This window comes from Austrofundulus limnaeus, unplaced genomic scaffold (genome assembly GCF_001266775.1).
Source record: "Austrofundulus limnaeus strain Quisiro unplaced genomic scaffold, Austrofundulus_limnaeus-1.0 Scaffold36, whole genome shotgun sequence".
Taxonomy (NCBI): Eukaryota; Metazoa; Chordata; class Actinopteri; order Cyprinodontiformes; family Rivulidae; genus Austrofundulus; species Austrofundulus limnaeus.
In genome coordinates this window covers 1,113,022-1,132,743 of record NW_013952438.1, presented here as the reverse complement: position 1 = coordinate 1,132,743, position 19,722 = coordinate 1,113,022, and the positions used below count along the sequence as shown (strand labels likewise).

At 37.9% G+C, this 19,722-nt stretch overlaps 1 protein-coding gene across 1 annotated transcript in view; it reads left to right on the top strand.

The window, feature by feature from the left end:
- The window catches only part of pcsk5a (proprotein convertase subtilisin/kexin type 5a), a 38,170-nt gene that overhangs the window by 1,855 nt on the left and 16,593 nt on the right, over positions 1–19,722 (top strand). Inside the window, exons 7-25 of the mRNA XM_014006515.1 lie at positions 1,318–1,418; positions 1,527–1,630; positions 1,935–2,055; positions 2,186–2,374; positions 4,903–5,039; positions 5,191–5,313; positions 5,485–5,587; positions 7,378–7,568; positions 7,784–7,868; positions 8,300–8,403; positions 9,671–9,809; positions 10,014–10,129; positions 10,849–10,951; positions 12,300–12,436; positions 14,664–14,864; positions 15,030–15,098; positions 15,232–15,274; positions 15,449–15,591; positions 18,787–18,987. Of these exons, the coding sequence (XP_013861969.1) occupies positions 1,318–1,418; positions 1,527–1,630; positions 1,935–2,055; positions 2,186–2,374; positions 4,903–5,039; positions 5,191–5,313; positions 5,485–5,587; positions 7,378–7,568; positions 7,784–7,868; positions 8,300–8,403; positions 9,671–9,809; positions 10,014–10,129; positions 10,849–10,951; positions 12,300–12,436; positions 14,664–14,864; positions 15,030–15,098; positions 15,232–15,274; positions 15,449–15,591; positions 18,787–18,987 (2,410 nt within the window). The remainder of the gene's footprint in view (positions 1–1,317; positions 1,419–1,526; positions 1,631–1,934; positions 2,056–2,185; positions 2,375–4,902; positions 5,040–5,190; positions 5,314–5,484; positions 5,588–7,377; positions 7,569–7,783; positions 7,869–8,299; positions 8,404–9,670; positions 9,810–10,013; positions 10,130–10,848; positions 10,952–12,299; positions 12,437–14,663; positions 14,865–15,029; positions 15,099–15,231; positions 15,275–15,448; positions 15,592–18,786; positions 18,988–19,722) is intronic.

The following is a 19,722-nucleotide window of genomic DNA, read 5'->3' as shown; positions in this document are numbered from 1 at the left end:
CTATAATACAGTTAGTTAAGGTTTGTTTGTTAAAAAAGGATTGCAACTAAATCCAGACCAAAACTAAATTGTAAAAAGCTTTTTTGAGGTATTTGCTGCAAATAAATGCTTGTTAAAGAGTAGGTATCTATAAGAATTGTTTTTAATGAAATATTTGCATAATTTACGTCAATGTTCATTTAAATAAACACTTTGAAGTCAATTTTGTGACAAATTAACTGAATTTAAGATCCAGTCTTTTATTTCACACTTTGTGCAGTCATATGGTTTAAACAGAGGATTAGAGTCAGTGTGTCTTGTCAATATGAGGCCTCTCTGTAATATAAAAAAGTTAGTTACATTTTAATGTCTGGTTTAGAAGGTACCACCTTCAGAGGTGTGACCAGAAAGTCAGATGTACTGTACATGTCTGCATTGCATAAGGGCTAACACTCTCCTGCTTGTCTTATGAAAAAGTGATGAATTCCTTTTTTTGTTATATGATGCAATATCTCTAAATGTTTCAAATGGTCCACAAAAACAAGTAGTTAGTCATGATAGTAAACTACAGTAGGTCATTTTATTGGTGCTTAATGGAGCTTTAATTGGCTACAAGGGATGTTTTATTTATTTTATTTTTTTACAGTTTGTCTTGAAATTTGACGTCACCCTGTCTGACCAACTGCTCAAAGTCAGAACGAACAGATTGGAAACAGAAGTGCAGACAGATGGATAGGAGACAATTTGTGCTTTTGAGTCTTATAGTTTGAGACACTTGTCAGTCAAGAAAATACGCCTCAAACAGATTTCTTTATAATTTAACAACAAAAAAATATTTCTCCAAGCTGCTGACATAGAAAAAGTATAGAGAAATTCTATAAATATCAAGTAACTTGTTGTTTGTTTTGTACCAAACTATGGTTGTACTAACTCAATTTAAAAGAAATGCAAAAACAAATTAATGTAGTACAAAAAAATCGAGCAGTTAATTTCGTCATTGCACAATAAAAAGTTTAAAATGGTACAGAATTTACGTTTTCTACTACTTTGTACAAAAATCAAAATGAAATCAAGGCTAATGGACTTTTTTTTAAAGAGTTGTGTATATGTCTACACAACAGCAGGTAATAGAAACTGGATTTGATACTATGGAGGTCTGTATCTTTAAATTAATACAAAATTAACATTTGATAAATTGAATAACTGGCAATCAATAAAGTGGTCAGACTGTTAGTTTGACTTTGTATTTTAGCACATTAGTTATTTGAACCAAAAAATCTTGACCATGTGTAAAATCCTGTTGATTATAATTGCCACTAAGAGAAATCCCACTGCCAGGTAACACCAGGACCAGAGCAGAACTGTTCCAGGACTCGATCAGGTACTTCCGTGTCCACCTCTGTGGCTGCTGGGATCATCGCTCTAACGTTGGAGGCCAAGTGAGGGGCTCTCTTTTACACAAAGTCCATCATTCAGACCATGTTAGAATCAATAAATGTGATGTTTGCTGAGATTATGGTCGTCCCTTCTGTTTGGCCCTTCTATAGTCCTTTGCTCACCTGGAGGGATGTGCAACACATTATTGTTCGAACGTCGAAATCTCATCACCTCGTCGCGCCAGACTGGCACACTAACGGAGCTGGATACAAAGGTAACATTGGACCCTGCTAAACTTCTAATTACAAACACATACAGTATATATATATATATATATATATATGTCAAAACATGACATATTTATTACTGAATTCCATTATAACCCAAAGACAATGGGGTATTTTGGTGACTATAGTCACTTAGAACGTGGAAACTATAAAGTTGTAAACATATTATGAACTAACGAGGAGCAGCCAGCAGAACAGCAATCAACGCCCACAAAGTCTCAGGAGGACATGAACTCTTTAAGATGGCTTAATGCCCTCTCTACCCCTCCTAATGTTGTGTTTGTCTGTTAGTGAGCCACCTTTATGGCTTTGGCCTGCTGGATGCTGAGGGCATGGTGAAGGAGGCAGAGAGCTGGAAACCAGTCCCCTCACAGCACCAGTGTGTGGAGGAGGCTGCCAGCCAGCTGAGCAGGTACATCAACATGACTGCAAAACATCAACAATAATGACCTTCTTTTGCTGCTCTTCTTGTAATTCTCTCTCCCTTCTTTCCACTGCTCACCATGTTGTTTTGTTCCTTTACCCTGACTCTACCATCACAGTGTTATTCATCCAAGCTCGGTGCTGACGTCTGTGTTTGAGGCCACAGGCTGCTCCGGCAAGGCCCTGCAGCACGTTGTTTATGTGGAGCATGTTGTAGTTGGTGTAACCATCACTCACAGACATCGTGGCGACCTTTCCATTACGCTCACATCACCTTCAGGCACTGTGTCACAACTGCTCGCTAACAGGTAATGCTCCATCACCACACACACACGCACACACACACCTCCCGTGGAGGGAAGTTTCTGTGGACTGATTGATTATACGTTTGTTTCAAACATTCAGTGCTCAGAGTGACAGTCTTCAGTTTGGCAGCAGCTTTGGAAGAAAAGTCAATTTTGGCAAGCGCTGTTGGAAAATGACAGGAGTGATACTCATATGGTGTTTCATGGGAACTCGTTTTTGGGCAAGCTATTGGCAAGATTCTAACAAGCTGCGCCTTACTTTTTATATATTTCCTAAATTTCTTGCAACCATTTAAAAAATATACACAAGTATTAGACAGCAAAAATAATCCAATACCACTTTCTGGTTTGCAGGGAGTTAAACATTACTCAGTTTATACAAATGTATAAATTTATAATTATTCTTTAAAACAAACCTCTGATTATTAAAGATTATGTCTCTAAAAGAAAATCTAAAATGCTTGTTTTCGCCCCAACAAGGTCCTCTCAAGATTTTTTTTGCTTCATCCATCTTTCCTTCAACGTTGACAAGATTCCTAGTCTCTGCTGATGAAAAACAGCCCCATAGCATGATGCTGCCACCACCATGCTTCCCTGTACGGATGGTGTTTTTAGCTTTTGTCAAGTTTAAACCTGACATAATGCTATCATGTATTATTCTCATCTAACCACAGCAACTTTTACATTAGAGAATCATTTCCAAACTGTCTTACTTCCTTATTTTTGAAGTAACTTTTTTTTCGGCCGAATTTACACAAAGTCCAGCTTTGCTCATAGTAGCTTCCCAGCTGCCTTGGTCTTCATGCTGTCTCTTCCTAATAGAGGTGTATTGATTTTTGGTTCTGGAAGCCATGAATTTAATTAATTTTATTTAATAATTTATTATGTTGACCTTTTAATTAATTATCTGATTAATGTTCTCCTGGGAATGTTGGTGAATGACCATTAGTTTCCTAGTAATATATTTTATTGGTACGTCATGTAATATTTGTGGTTTTGAGGGATTATTCGTGTACCCAACCCTGATCTGTTCTCCACAAATTTGTCTCTGACCTGTGTGGAGAGTTCCTTGGTCTTCATGCTGTGTCTTACATGGTAGTAGCCCTTACTTATAGAGGTGTACAGGTTTTGGTTCTGGAGGCCATACATTTAATCAGTTGGATTTCATTACAGTTTTGTGTCATGGCCTGCAACTTAACCATTAATATTTTCTTATCAGTTTCTAACAGCAGGAAGATGAGTGAAATGTTATCTCAAGAGGAAAAAAAACTAAATTAATCTCCTTGTTGAATTTCAAGAAACACTGTGCTCAGCAGTGGTCTCATTTGCTGATTTTTTTTCCAATTACATTTTTCCCCTTCATAAACACGAGTTAAATATTAAATAGGCTTCTTAAAAACAGTTTACAAGTAAAGATGATTTATGGTAACATAGCTCCAAGTCAAATTAGGTTTTTAAATAATTTATTCAAGAAAATATAAATTTGCTTTTTTTGTAAAAAAAAAAATGCATCACTGCTTTCCATATCTTTTAACAGAACAAATATTCTGGTTAAAGAGTTCTGTATTAATGTCAACATAGATGCTAAATAACTCAGACACACCTGGTCATACTGTATATATGAAAATGTGTGTAACATGGTTTTGCAGATGTCATCGAGTAATGAGTGTTGTTGGAAGAAAGAATGTTCAGGCACTATTACAGAAAGTGAACCTCTGTAGCAGCACGTCGCCCCATGTGTGAGACAGGAACCTCAAATCATAAAACTTCCAGCACCGTGCTTCACAATTAGAGTTAAATCAACATCCTTAAACATGTCTTTTTCATCTGCTTTTAAAGTTTTCATTATTCTCAGTAGGCTGTTTGCAAAAATATCTCATGCTAACGTTAAACTTGTCAACTCAGATGCGATTAGATTCAAAACAGTCCTTTTTTTTTTTCTTCTTCTTCTTCTGTGATCATTGGCAAGTTTTGTCGAAATGCTCTAATTCTATCTGGCACACATCCCAGGCAGGTCAGATTTGAGTAATTTCCTGCTAATTGGAAATGACAGTTGAACAGTTGAATGGGCTGCAAACAGAGTTTTGACAAACCGTCTTCTCTCAGGCTTCATTTAGATTCATTTTTTTGAATGACTGGTTAATTTAAAATCATTTGGAGATCTTTAAAAATTCCTCTTTTTGAAAGTGTTCCAGATTTGAAAGCATCTAAAACCCTAAAGAGCTCAATAAACATTATATATTCCTTGTTCATGTGAAGCAACAATTCTTGGTATAACAATTATCCTAATTTGATTGAAAATAATGTTGCCTTAATGTTATTTAAATGTGATTTATTAATATAAAAACTCAACTGTCAGACATTAACAACAAAGCTTCTTAAGGAGGTTTTCTCGTGTCCCAGGTTGCAGTTTCTCATAATAAACCACCTGGAAGGATTCATTTGCAGAAAAAAAAACATATTTAAAAACTAAACAACGTGTTTTGTAAATAATATTTTAATTAATAACTGTATATAATGTTTTGGTTTAGACCTCATGACAACTCCACTGAGGGGTTTCAGAAATGGGAGTTCATGACGGCTCATTGCTGGGGAGAGCAGGCAGCAGGGAAGTGGACTTTAAAAATCAAGGATACTCCGTCTCAGAAGCAAGTCGATGCTGCAAGAGGTTGGTTCTTTCTTTCTTTTTGAGATAGCTCTACAATACGAGACCTAAATACACAGAGCTTCAAGCAGAAGCAGCAGAAACACAGAGTGGGGCTTGTGGGACAAACCTATTTTTTTTTGTTTTTGTTTTTTTGCCCTCTGTTGTTTTGCAGGGATGCTAAAGAGGTGGTCTCTGGTGATTTATGGTACTGCAGAGCAGCCGTATCACATGCGTCGTCAGCGACCCCGATCAGCCGAGCTCTCAGAGGATAGTGATCTCACAGAGGCATACAGTGGTGACTCATACACTCTGCCTACCCTTGTTCTAGATTGGGCCTTTCACATAACAGCTTCATGCAGCTTTTAACTCACATTACAGTGTGGGATTGTACTGAAGCAGCATTTTCTGGGAGTTTGTTGCCACTGCCAAAACGATGCTCTGACTTCAGTTGTGTTTGCCCCTGTAGGACCCTGTGACCCAGAGTGCAGTGATGACGGCTGTGATGGGCCCGGCCCGCAGCAGTGTGGCACATGCCTGCACTTTTTCCTCAAGTTCAAGAACAACTCAAGGTTGGCATGATCACACACTGCAGAGAGCACTTACATGATGTAGACAGCTCTGTCACTTATATGTATGTTCCAATATTAACCCCAAATCTGAAAAAAAAAACGTTTTTTATATAAATGAAAACAAAATTACACGATTTGCAAATCTTATAATGTATTTTATTTAAAATAAAACATTGTAAATAAAACAAATAATTGACTAAGAAAAGTTTTTTTGCAGAAAAAAAAAGGTAATTATGCGTTACTGGTGCTTTGTTTAAAACACACCTTTGCGACCGATGCTCCCTAAAAAACTGTCCATTTCTTCATTCTCACAAACAAATTCACTGGTTTGTGTTTATTTACCAGAATCCCCACAGGAAAAAAAAAAACTCCAACCTACCTACAGACACTTCTGACTATTCACAAACCAAAACACAGTCTGTGTTTTAGTGCCTTCATCAATCTCCTCTTACCAAAAGCACGTACCTCCTTTGGTCGCTCCTCATTTCATTCTCTGCTGCAGATAATTGGACCATCTGCAACAGACCTTTAAGCTTGACTCGTTCATTTCATTCTCTCCCTTTAAAAGTTTTATACACTCAGTTTACATTTTTCTTTCCTCTATTTTTTGTGTATTGTATGTTTTATGTATGTTACTTTATGCTATTTGTATCATGGTTTTGTTTTTATCATTTATCTATGACATTTTGTGTTGTGTTGCCGCCTCTTAACCAGGTCTTTAGATCTCACCTGACTTACCTGGTAAAATAAAGGTTTATATATTAAATGGCAGCAGCACATCTTAGAAAATTTGGGACAGGGGCAACTAAAAGATGTGGTAGGATTAAAAAAAACACTGGAGAAGCATTTTGCAACTAATTAGTTCAGTTGTAGCCTGGCCCTTGCCTTCCTACGCAGTTCCGCTCAATTCTAGTTTCCCTTCAAAGCGAAGAACAAGAGTCTGGTTTTTACCAGGCTAGTTCAGTTGGCAATAGGTCAGGAAGAAGACTGAATATAAAAATAGCATTTAAGAAAACCCATCATCTTTATTTGATGTTTACAAATTATTATCAATAAAGGCAGTTCACCGTGCCATCCATAATATGATTAAAGCTCTATCATGCAATGATACTGTGAACACCAACCAGAAATGCTGCTATCTTCACTGAGCCCCAGCTCCTTTAAAATGAACCAAAATGAGACAAAATGGAAAACTGTTCTGCGTCCAAACAAGTCTAAATTTGAAATGCCTTTTTGGAAACCACACACGACATGTCAGGAGAGGAACCGTCCAGCCTGTTAAAAAGTGAAGAGCTCACAAGTAGATCCAGGTTTCAGAACAACATACATCATGTTCCCATCCAGCCTTTTCAAATAATGAGCTACATTATTATTTTCAATTTGTTCCACTATTTTAAGGCACATCTTTACTTCTGAGACATTCAGCTTCTCTAACATGTTCTCTTCATATCCAGTTCTCTTACCGACCTGTTGCCAATTAAACTAATTAGTTGCAAAAAGCTCTTTTTTCCATCAAACCACTAAGTTTACAGCCTTTTGTCACCTGTTTTCCCTTTCTTGAGATGTGTTACTTCTACTGCTTTCACATTCAAAAAGAGCTTTTTTTTATTGAAATAGTCCAACTTTATTGTTTTAAATTTGAACGTTTACTATGTTTTATTGTAAATCACAGATTAAGGATTACAGGTTAATGAGATTTGCAGAACATTTACACAAATGTCTCAAGTTTTCAGTAGTTGTATTTCCTGCCGTCTAACCTCCAATTAATTAAAAAAAAACCTGTCCAATAGATTGTGTGTATCAGAGTGTCCCAGTGGGTTCTGGGGAGACCGTCGGCGCTGCAAGAGGTGCTACTCCTCATGTGAGAGCTGCACAGGAAGTCGCAGTGACCAGTGCACTTCCTGTCAGCCTGGTCACCACCTGACGGAGGAGGCCAATTCCTGCACAGCCACCTGCGGGGATGGCTATTACCTGGATCACGGTTGGACTTCCTTTCATTTCTTTGTTTTGTTTTATTGCTGTTTAAAATATTCAGTAGAAATATCCTTGAGTGTACCTTTAGGGATGCATGGCTTACTGATTCTAGACCCCGTTAATACATATTCAGTTGTTGTAGCCGCAGTTGTGAGGTGAGAGTAAGACTGATTTGTGCCTCTGATGTGTATTCCACGTGTATTGTTTGTTTTTTCCCCTCAGATACAAATATGTGCAGAAAGTGCAGTGAAAACTGCTTGAAGTGCACCTCTTACAGCATCTGCACAGAATGCAAAGTAGACACAAGGTGAAACAAATTCTCTGATGATTCTTGAATTAACTCCTCTGCAAACATTGCTCTTTCTTCTTCAGCCGCTGAGAATACTGATGCTCAGACTCTCTCTGCTGTATTGTTGCAATTAGTCAGAGCAACAATATATGTTTTTATTTTAACTCTGAGCCATCCTTTTTTTTCCTCTCATAACTTAGAAAAAAAATCTGTTTCCTGATCTTTCTTTCGCAAAATCAATATTGGAATGAGCAAAACGTCTGACAAATTTACTATACTGTTAAGCTAGAAGTTTCCAGACCACACTGTTCACTGACTCAGCTCACCATGGGGCTTGTGGTGCTGGTTTGGTTGTGGGTTGGAGAAGTGAAGGCGATGACTCGTCGTTACGGTGTCACGTGATTGGCTGAGTGTGTCACGGTGCCACATGCTCTCTCCGCCCTCTCCAGTCTGCAGGGGAACCGGTGCCAGCGGAGATGCGTGGACGGCTTCTACTATGACACGCAGGAAGACAAATGCAAGCCTTGTCACAAGGCCTGTGCTACCTGTGCAGGTGAGAGCGAGGTCAAAGGTCAGACAAATATTATCTGTGAATAATATTTTTCTTTATTACTTTATTTATTAACAGTATTGTTTGCCTATTAAGTTTCTTCCATACATTTTTACCAAATTAAACAATTCAAAAATGTAACTGCTCAGAGTGATCATGTGCTATGACTTCTGTTTTAATAAGCTTTATACTTTTTTAATTATTAAACTTTATTTACATTATTTTCTTTAAAAACAAATTGAGACCTCTTCATTTCTGTCTTTGACATCTACTATAACACTCAGGCTCTACTTTGTCTCCTCAAACTACTTCTAGCAGTGGATTTGCACATTTTAGCTTTTACCTACTGTTTTGCACATTTTAGCTTTTACTGACTGTTTTGCACATTTTAGCGCTCACCTACTATTTTGCACATTTTAGCAATCACCTACTGTTTTGCACATTTTAGCTTTTACCTGCTGTTTTGCACATTTTAGCTTTTACCTACTGTTTTGCACATTTTAGCGCTCACCTACTGTTTTGTACATTTTAGCTTTTACCTACTGTTTTGCACATTTTAGCGCTCACCTACTGTTTTGTACATTTTAGCTTTTACCTACTGTTTTGCACATTTTAGCATTTACCTACTCTGTTGCACATTTTAGCGCTCACCAACTGTTTTGCACATTTTAGCTTTTACCTACTGTTTTGCACATTTTAGCTTTTACTATACCTACTCTGTTGCACATTTTAGCTTTTACTGTACCTACTCTGTTGCACATTTTAGCGCTCACCAAGTGTTTTGCTCATTTTAGCATTTACCTACTCTTTTGCACATTTTAGCGCTCACCTACTGTTTTGTACATTTTAGTTTTTATCTCTGTTTTGCACGTTTTACTTTTTACCTATAGCCTTTTCTGTTTAAGATTTTAGTTTCTGATTTGCTGGGTTAAGCTTTTAGCTGTTGTTTGCTAATACACCTTTTAGCTACTTGTTCTGCTTTTATCAGCTTTTAGGTAATGTTCTGCTGTTTTTAGGTTAGATTTTGTTCTGCATGTTTGGCTGGTGTTCTGATCATATCAGCGTCTCTTCTGATTGTTTCAGCTTTTGTTCTGCATGTTTTCTTGTCTGTTCTGCTTGTGTTTAACTTTAACAATAAAATTTCTGCTTCTTTAATAAGAATCAATAAAGTCATTCAGCACTTATCATTCACACTGCATTTTTCCAGAAGAAGGTTTTTTTGTGTGTTTGTGTCTGTCTGGGTTCATGTTTGTGCGTCTTGTGGCATCAGGTGCAGGTGTTCAGGCATGCAACCGCTGTGCAGAAGGCTTCTTGATGGAAGAGTGGAGGTGTGTGTCCTCCTGCAGTGCTGGCTTCTACGCCACCCAGCCTATCCCAGAGATAGCTGATGGGCACAGGACATGTAGGAGGTGAGCTAACTGGTGTGTGTTCAGGTGTGGGTGGTTTGTTTACTGGCTGATGGCAGGCTTTATTCTGGTGGTTGGCTCCAGTCTGTTTTTGCTTGCTTTGGCACTCATGTTTGTTGTTGTCGGTCTGTATGTAGCGTGAGTAGCTGTTTTCTCTGTTCCGTGCGTGTGCGTGCGTGTGTTCAGTCTCTGTGCTGTCCTCCTCAGGTGTGACGCCAGCTGTCTCACCTGTGTGGGTCCGAGTTTGGGGAACTGCAGCAGCTGTTCCACCGGTCATAGCCTCCAGAAAGGAGTGTGTGTTGTTAACACAGAGTGCACAGACGGTCAGTCAACCAGATCGTACATGTTGGCCTGCTGCTCTAGAACAGACCTGACGCAGCCTTGTGTTGTGTCCTATTTTTACTTTGTGGTTGTGTATGCGTGTTGTCAAAATATTTCATGAACCACTGGATAACTGTTATTGAAACTCTCAGGAAGCAATCATTTGGTGCACATCTACAACTCAATTCAAAATGATTGCAACAACCCATAGACCGTTAATAAATAAATAAATACTAATTCAGTGAGTTTTACAGACATGAGCCAAAATTTGGTGGGTTGGATTTAAATGAAACTTTCAGAAATTGGGTATTTGTTATTAATCTACATCTCACTAACCTTTGAAGAGCAATTGAAGAATGCCAGCCCAGGTAATTAGCTTTAGCCAACAAACAATGGCTCTAACCCGGTCAGTTTTACAGATATTTAGCTAAAATTAGGCAATAGCTGAGAGCCACTGACAGCATATACTCTAATATGCATGAGATTACACGACGTTCTTTTCAAAGTATGACTTAATCCTAAATGGCTACAACTCCGACTAAATTTAGTCTAAAACTCTGGAATGAAAGACAGGGGTTGATGTGTAATCCTTTAAGGACTGCCAGGCCTTTAATGATAATATAATAATTTATGTCTATATACGTTCCTCCATGCCTCCAGCTTTTTTTTTTTTTTTTCATTTTTGAGTCAGAATTTCTGATGTTGTCTTTCTGTCTGTCAGGAGAATATCAGGACAGTGAGGGGGCATGTCAGCCATGTCACAAGACTTGTCTGAAGTGTGCAGGGCCGCAAAGCCAAGACTGCATCAGTTGTGCTTCTTCAAGGTAAACCTTCATTTATTTTAAATCATTCATTCATTCATTCATTCATTCATTCATTCATTCATTAAAACAAAGGAAAATCAAAATTAAACTCAAACAAAAATCAAAATCTTCCTGAACAACCATTTTTGTGAGCCTTATACAAAACCTGTAAGATATTATAATCAACTAAATCATAACATTTTAATAATTTCAACTGATAAAATTATGTATTTCTTGGACGACTGTATTGTTTTCTAATAATGATTCTCACCACTCTTTTTTTGTAAAATAAAAAAGAAGATTTGCTTCACATGATTTTCCCCAGACTTCATTACATTTTAGATCTGAGGTCAGAGTTTAAAACTCCACTGTAAGTTTTAGAAAGCCAAACTCTGTGCCTTACAACACTGTTTTTTTATTTTTTATTTTTATTGTCATTTCCACTTTTGTCCAAACTCTTCGTATTTCAGACAAAGAAAACAAATAGGTTGAGAAGGGGTGAAGCCAATTACATCAAATGATAAAAAAAAGCTTGAAACTCAGGAGGAGTTCTCAGATTTCACTTTTTTTAAACCCACAATGTCACCTGATACCTATTATTTTTCCTGTAATTCACACCTTCATGCATGTGACCAAAGCAGCTCTGCTGTTAGGCAGGCAAACAAAAACCATATTGACTCTCCAGTGGGAGGGGAGTGAGATTAATCTTGATGAAGAAGTATCTCATGCAGTTCAAAGCTTGGAACTTTCTCACTCTCCAGTTTCAAACTGAGAAAACTACTGTTTTGTAAAGTTTGGTTTTATACCATTCTGTTAGTTTATCTGTGAATTTAGCTTTTGTTTTGTTTAAACTTCTTTAATAAATGTCACGCAAAATATTCAGCAATCAGCATCCACACAAGTTCTCTGACTTTCTTTTAAATATTGTCTGTCTTTTTTGGTTCAGAAAACTGTATTATCTTCATTTTTATAATCAGTGTATTTCTGTAACAATGCATGTCTGAGACTGTATATAGAGAGTTTTTGTTTTGGTAAATGGTTTTAGGGCCAGCCACTTGCTCTCATGTTTCTAAAGTAGCTCAGAGTTTTGCAGTTTTCTATATTAACAGATTGTTCTGAAATTGTGTTTGTCAATTTTAAATAATTAACTTCATTATCCAAAACCTCCCACTTCGCCTACAGTTTAAACTACTCTCCCTGTAGCTCCGTCTCCTCTCCATTTGTTAACTCACTCATCTACATCTGTGTAAATGTGCCATATGGTGCATGCTGAGATGGAAATGAGCCCCACTGATTTACAGAGTCATAATTTATATGTGTTGATTTTTCTTGTTTTGATTTAGCTTTTTTTCCCCTCTCTTGGCTGCAGGGCTCTGGATGGGGGTCGCTGCGTGGCTGCATGTGCCAAGGGCAAGTACCAATTCGGTGGTCAGTGTCACTTGTGTGACCACGCTTGTGCCACATGTGTCGACGCAGGACCTGCCAACTGTACCAGCTGTGACACAGGTATTGACGTGCATTAAACAGATAGATGACAAATTAAATTTAAAAAAAATCCCATGACTCTGTCATTTGGGCAGTTTGCCGGCGTGGTTTGGTGTCCACTTGTCCTAAGGCTCATGATAAATGAATTAATTGTTGCTCAACATGATGAAACATTTCTCTCCTGATGTTGGACTCATCATCCAGGATGACAGTGCCTCCATCTGTTGGACAGAGGAGATCACTGAATGGTCTCATGAGGATGAAATGTCACGACCTTTGCACTCACCAGACCCCATAGACTTATTAGATTGTGTCATAAAAATAATAAAAGAAGAAATAATTGGTTGTGTTTGTTTCTCCATTCCTCCAACAGAGGTCTGAAGAAGAGACATTAGCTTATCTTAGGAGTTGGTTTTCCTTTAACGCACTCAAAAAACAGATATACCTCATTTTAACACTTATGTCAACTGGTTCAGCTCAGCTCTGTTGAGTAAAGTTAATGCCTTCAGTTTATGTTTACTTTACATATATTTAAACTAAATGTAAAGTAAATGTGTTCCATTTACTCAATTTAGTTGGATGGAATCAGTTTACCTTTTTTAATTAAATCTACAAATCGCTTATTTTTTGTTTTGTTTTATTTTTTGTGCATGTCATTTGCTTTATGGCTGAAGTGAATGTGATGCAGACCAGAACGACTATCAATTTTCTAAAAATCACAAAAAAGGCGCTAAAAATACATTTAAATTTTTTAACAGTTGTGTCCCATATTATGGAAAAAGTGCAGTTGTGATAGTTTTGTTGATTATTGAAATATCAGCTACCATAAACTATTGTTATAGTTAATATTTAGTTATACAGGGTGGGTGCCATGTTTACTTTAAGGTTTGTGTCTGCAATTTACCATAATCCATATTACTCTAATCTCAGAAAGTTTTCAACATTACAGATATTTAACCAGACAAGTCCCGTTGTGATCACAGATCTCTTTTGGAAGGGTGGCCTGGGCCTGAAGGCAACCTATTGTACATGTTTTTGGGGGTGGGGGAAACCAGAGTACCTGCAGAAAACCCACGCAAGCACGAGGTGAACGTGCAAACTCTGCACAGAAAGACCCCAGGTCCGAACCGGGGATCGAATCCAGAACCTTCTTGCTGTGAGGCGTCAGTGCTAACCACTGAGCCATCATGGCTTATTATTATATTGTGCAGTCTTAGCTGTTCGCTAAATTTACATCAGAAAAATGAAAGAAAATGGTCAATTTTGGTTAAAATGTTTAAGAGGATAAATCAGTCAAAATCCATATTTTAACTGTTACATACATTTTGTTGTGTACTTAGAGTGCAGAAAATGTAATCACTCCTGGTGCTGCATAGATGTCTTTACATTCTGTTTGGGTTATATTTTGCAACATGTTCAGTTTTCTCTATGTCACAGTATTTTTGATGGAACTTCTGAATAAGGTCTAGACTTACCAACTACAGTTTCATCGTCTTCATCCACGTTTTGTTCTGGGTCAGACGTGAGGCTGGATGGACAAGTCTTCACTCGTTGACATCTTTAAATTTGTAAACACAAAGTTTTTGTCCTGCTTTAAAGTTGTAAAATCCTCTATCAAAGTAGAATGAACTGGAAGCTGGAGGGGGTCGGGGTGTGAAGCGCCTTGTTTGTGTTTATTTGAGACACACCTCAGGACAGCGGTGAAAGAGGGGCATGTGAAGTTACAGTAATGAGGAATTCAGACCAAAGCGTTGCAGTTCCACTTTATATAGACCCCAACTGAATTGTGTAAATAAGAAAAAGGATTTAAAATTAGCATTAGTCCCTTTTTTATATATATTTTTGTTTGCTTTATGAAGATGGAAAATGCCTAAAACATCTAGACTCAGCTGTTTCTGATGAGAAGCTGTGTGCTGACATTTATGTGGTATTTTAGCTTTTGGCCTCCTAAAAGGAGACAAACTGAAACATTTGAACTTTCATCCTTTACAAGACAGTAACTGCCTTTAAGGTTTAGAGGTTTGGGTTTTACAGCTTTTCATCTGAAAACGATGTTCATGGGAACAATGGTGATGCTTTGTCCCTACAAGGGGCTCATTTCACATCATTTTGCTTGAGTCAGTTAACACACACACACACACAAAAAAAATGATGCATACACCTAACCCCCCACTATTAATAATTCAAAATGCAAAACAAATCAGGGTGAATCTTGATTTAAAATTGAATAAATATGTTTTGTCTCCAGATAAATTCGGGGTGGAGCGTTACCTGCATAAAGGCACATGTCTGGACGCCTGTCCTGAGGCCTTCTATCACACCGCTGAGAGCAGCTGTGAGCCCTGTTCAGAAAACTGTCATGTCTGCACCAGCCCCAACCACTGCCTGACGTGCAACTCTTCTTACTACGTGTCAGACGGGGTGTGCATGAAGCTGGAGTGTGGAGAAGGTAAACAACGTTACAGAATTATTTATGACTGGGTTTATTTTTTATTTTATTTTATTTTTTGCAGCTGTTATGTGACCTTTTGCATAATCATTCTCGATCTTGTTTTGGATAGTTTCTCTCACTGTGTCACTCCTGTCCACTTTGTCGCCCTGTCTGTGCTCCCAGGAGAGGTGGAAGATCCGGACTATGAGGACTGTGTGCCTTGTGAGGAAGGCTGCAGGAAGTGTGTTCTGTGTAAGTCACAGTTCAGCAGCTATTATAACGCTTTCCTAAAATGCTTAAAGAGGACGGAGCTCTCGTGTCAGACCACGTCCAGAGGTATTTCCTGTTTGAAAGGAGAGCTGAGTATTTTGTGTGCTTTCAACAGATAACCCTAGGCACTGCCTGTCCTGCACCGAGGGGTTTTACAAGTAAGGCTGTGTGCCTCTCCGTCACCCTGTGTGATCTCACCACTGCACTCAGTCTGCCTTTCATTTCACTGCTGTCCCTAAATGAAAAGGCTTTTCTTCCCCCATCCTGGAAGAGCAGAGTGGATTTCTGTGCATGTGTGACTGCAGGTATCGACTGCTGCTTTTATTTTTCAGCTTTCAGGACGGCTGCTACAAAACCTGCCCGGCCAAGACGTACACCGTGGAGGGGGAGATGACCTGCGCTCCGTGTGACGACAGCTGTATGAGCTGTGATCAACACGAGTGCTACTGGTGTGAGACTGACCTCTTCTTATCAGGTGAAGCTGATGTTTTCTACACAAACAAAAGATGTCCGACTGCATCATTAAAAATAATAATAAAAAAACACATTTTAGTTGAAGGGGCCTTTCAGGACACCGAAGAACGCCGCACAATAAAATATGATGTAAAATGCAGAAAATGACAAAAGGATGAAACAGTAAATAAAAATAACAAAACATCATACATAGAATGACTTAAGAAGAACTGGAGGGAGAGTGTTCCAGTCGTTCGGTGCTGAGTGGCTCAAAGCTCCTGAGCCCATAGTGTAAGGATGGATTAAACAGGCAAACAAAAAAGATGAGAGTTGTACTAATTTAGACAGTCTGTGACCAAAGAGTGAACTCAAAACAGCTGTACTGTTAGGTGAGGAGGATGGATGATGACGAGCAATGTTATGGAGGTGAAAGTACGGTAAATGAATTACATTAATTATATGGGGTTTAAACGATAACATGTTATCTAGGAGGACACCTAGACTCCTAACCTAACTTAACTCCTAATTTTTTTAACTTTGATTGTTTGTCTTAGTTTTTTATGTCTTTGTAGAGTGTACTTGCTGTAACATTAATTGCCCTTTTGGGGCTTGAAAAAACCTGAACCTAAACCTAACCTGAAAGACGGGAGAAACTGAGGTGCTTTTGGTGGAAAAGTTGCTGGTTTTGCAAGGACAAATTTAGTTCCTATGAGAAGAAGTTCTTAAAGTATTAAATTTCACAGAAAAAAAATTGCTGGATTATTGCCCACTGCCAATGAAGATGAGTGATCGTCCAATATTTCACAAATCACCCCTTTTTGTAAATTTCACAGAAAATAATCACTAGATTCACATCGACAACATATTAAGTTTTGGAGTCAACCTGATTCAAGATGGCCACCACAGATAATTAAAAATAGTAAACACAAAAATTGTTGTAGCTTACTGAATTTTACATATATTAATCATGGAACCCTCTTAAACAATAATCCTTGGGTACATACAGTATCTACAAATCATTAGTTTAATTGGATTCAGTTCAGTTAATTTTTAAAGCGCCAATTCACTACAAAAGTCATCTGAGGACACTGTATAAAAACATTTAAATATTATAATGTGGCAATTGGTTGAATTATTTTTATGGGGAAAAAAAGGCCAGCAGATTGCTTCAAACCTTCACTTCATCTGCCATCCTGAGCAGCATGTTGGCGACAGTGGAAAGGAAAGACTTCTAATTAACAAACTACCACCAGAGCCAGAAACATAATGAGCAACCATCTGCCTCGGCCAGCTTGAGTTTAAAATTTTTTTTTTGGAATCAGTCTGATTCAAGTCGGCTAACAAACCTTGCTAACTTAGCAGAAATACAAAAAACGGCTATAACTCAGCCACATTTACAAATACTGAGCTAAGTTTTGGCAATGCTGCAGCTAAGAGTCATTCCAAACATGTACTTGGTGGACTAATAAAATCAAAGGTCTTTGACAGAGTCTTCTTTGTCCATCTGTTAGCAAAATATTTTATGAATAATGTAAGTTTATATAACATTTTATGACCAGGAAAGGTAGTTTAAATTTACTTTATTTCGGTGTTTTTTTAATTACATTTTTTAGATGAAAAAAAAAGTTCAAGAAAAATCAAAAGTGATTTTTTTTCAGAATGGAAAAAGATTTATCTATGCAAGAGTGACTGCATTCACGAGAAGATTCATAGAGTTGCACTGACATTACTTCAAGGGACACTGTTGTTTCACTTGTTTATCTGTCGCAAAATGCAAATGATATGCAGAGCCTTATGTCTTGTTTTTCTTACAGATAGTTTAGAGTTTAATTCTTTCATTTTGATTGGAAATGAAATCTTTTGAAAGTAGTCTCTGTGATTAGCCTTTTGTTGATTTGTAATTTTCACAGTGAGCCTGTTTTGTTTTTGTCACTGAGCTACAAGAAGCTATATGTTGTTTAAGTAACGTTAATCCTTGTGGGAGAGCAGCTTTGTCCTCTGCTGGATGAGGAAAAAGCTTTAGGACACAATCCATACTTTAGATTACATTCGGATTGCCAGAAGACAATCACAATTTCATTTATTGACAAAGAACTTGTGCTGTTGAAATGTTTTTCATATTACCAAATTTAAATGTAAAGAAAGTCCTAAGCTATGAAAAATACACAAGGCACCATTTTTCGAAGGGTTTTCTGTTACGAGACAAAAGGGTAAGATTTTCTGCTGGATAACAACTGCATGATGAGCTGTAATACTGTATGTAGAATATTAAATAGATGTGCTGTAATAACTCATTAATAACTGTCACCTGCAGCTTTTCATGACCCTCTGTGAACAATAGAGCGAATCAAGCCTATTGTTAGGCGATGGCCCTCTTTTGCATGTGACTAACCTGTTTGTCCACCATGTGGAGGCAGTGCTTATAGGCTGAGTTCTTCTGAAACTCATCAGACTGAGGAAGTCTCTTGGAGGAGAGACGAAACGTTTCACTAAAGAAGAACCCATCCAGAGGACCTACTTATTTTTTTCTTTTTGATTTTGATCACAGAGTTTTAGACTAAGATCATCTTATAAGAAATTCAATTTTTAGTCAAATCTTCAATGATATGTTAGCAACTATGTGTGTTGAGAATGATTTTCATCTACAACCTCACAAAAGTTTGGTAATTTTTTCAATATCTGTAAAATTGATTAAATTATGGCCATTTGTGAACGGCTAAGTTGGATTAGCTGTGGTGGCCATCTTGAATTGCCTTCAGTCCAGCAGTTAACAAGATGTAGATGTACATTCAGTGCTTTCAGTAAAGAAAGCTGACACACAGGGATTTAGTATAAATGCATATTCTTTGTAAGCATTCATTTGACGTGATATTGTATTGCCGTTGTCCATGTCATCAAATAAATTTGCAAGCCAACGCTTTTGGCGCCAGAAAAGGATTGCTGCCTCAGTGCAAAAATCTTTCTTCCACTCCCAAGACCTTCAGCCCAGACTGATGTATTGCATTTCATATAGCTTTCTTTACAACAACCAAAGCTTTTTTTAATTTTTTTCTTCCCCTCACACACGTTTAATAATGTAAACACACTTTAATGTGTAGAATCAGGGTTTTCTTTTTAATACAACCACCGAGATTGGTGAGTTCATTCAGGGAATGTGTTGCATATTAAACTCTTATCTCACCAAACAGAATCTTTTCCATTTTTTTTAACCCTCCAGAGGGGAAGTGTGTTTCGGTGTGTCCCGACGGTTTCTATGGCAATGAAGAGTCCAACGACTGCGAGGAGTGTCACTTGGACTGTGCAACGTGTAGCGGCCCTGAGGACAGCGACTGTTTGTCGTGCGACGAGGGGAAGGAGCTGTACGATGGGGAGTGTGTGTCTGAGGGTGGCGATTGTCCTGTTAGGACCTTTCTCAGCGGTGAGACTAATAACTTATATTCCACTAATCCGACTGTCTGGCCTTAATGAAGCAGGGATTTGGGCACTTTCAAAGGGGCAGCAGAGAAATGTCGGAGGGTAATTGGTGTGTGTGCCACCATCCCTGAACCTGGTAGCAACTTAAGTTCTCGAAGCTGAAAGAGCGTCAGACAGATACTGTAGCATAATAGTCTGTAAACGCTGAACGTTTTCTTCCCTCCATGAAACAACATGACAATTAGTTTGAGGCAAGAGATCTTAATTATAGGAGCTTAAATAACTTTGATAGGAGTGCATAGGTTAACTTAAAAGTTAAAGATGAGCACAGAAAGGAAAGTTTTTGTTTAAACTTTGAATCTTGAACACAACAAACTTCAGATACTTTTTCAATCAAAGATGGATGATGTATTTATTATTGGGAAGATTAAGAGAATAATATTTTTTGAGTGTTTGCTAGACATCAAGTTATACACAGATTAAAGCAGAGAAGGAAAGAATTACTCTGCCAAGTGTTTTAAACAGTTCCTGACAGAACCTTAAAGGAATAGTAGTGGTGTCCTGGTGTTGGGCCAGAATTTTTACAAGTACCTGTATTCGTACAAAATACGCAGTATTTGGGATTGATACCAATACCAGTGCCTGGTGTTGACTGTGTCAGTGTCACAGTTTACATTTCAAGTGAAAAGTTTGTCAGTTCCATACACACACACACACACGCACACGCACACACACACAC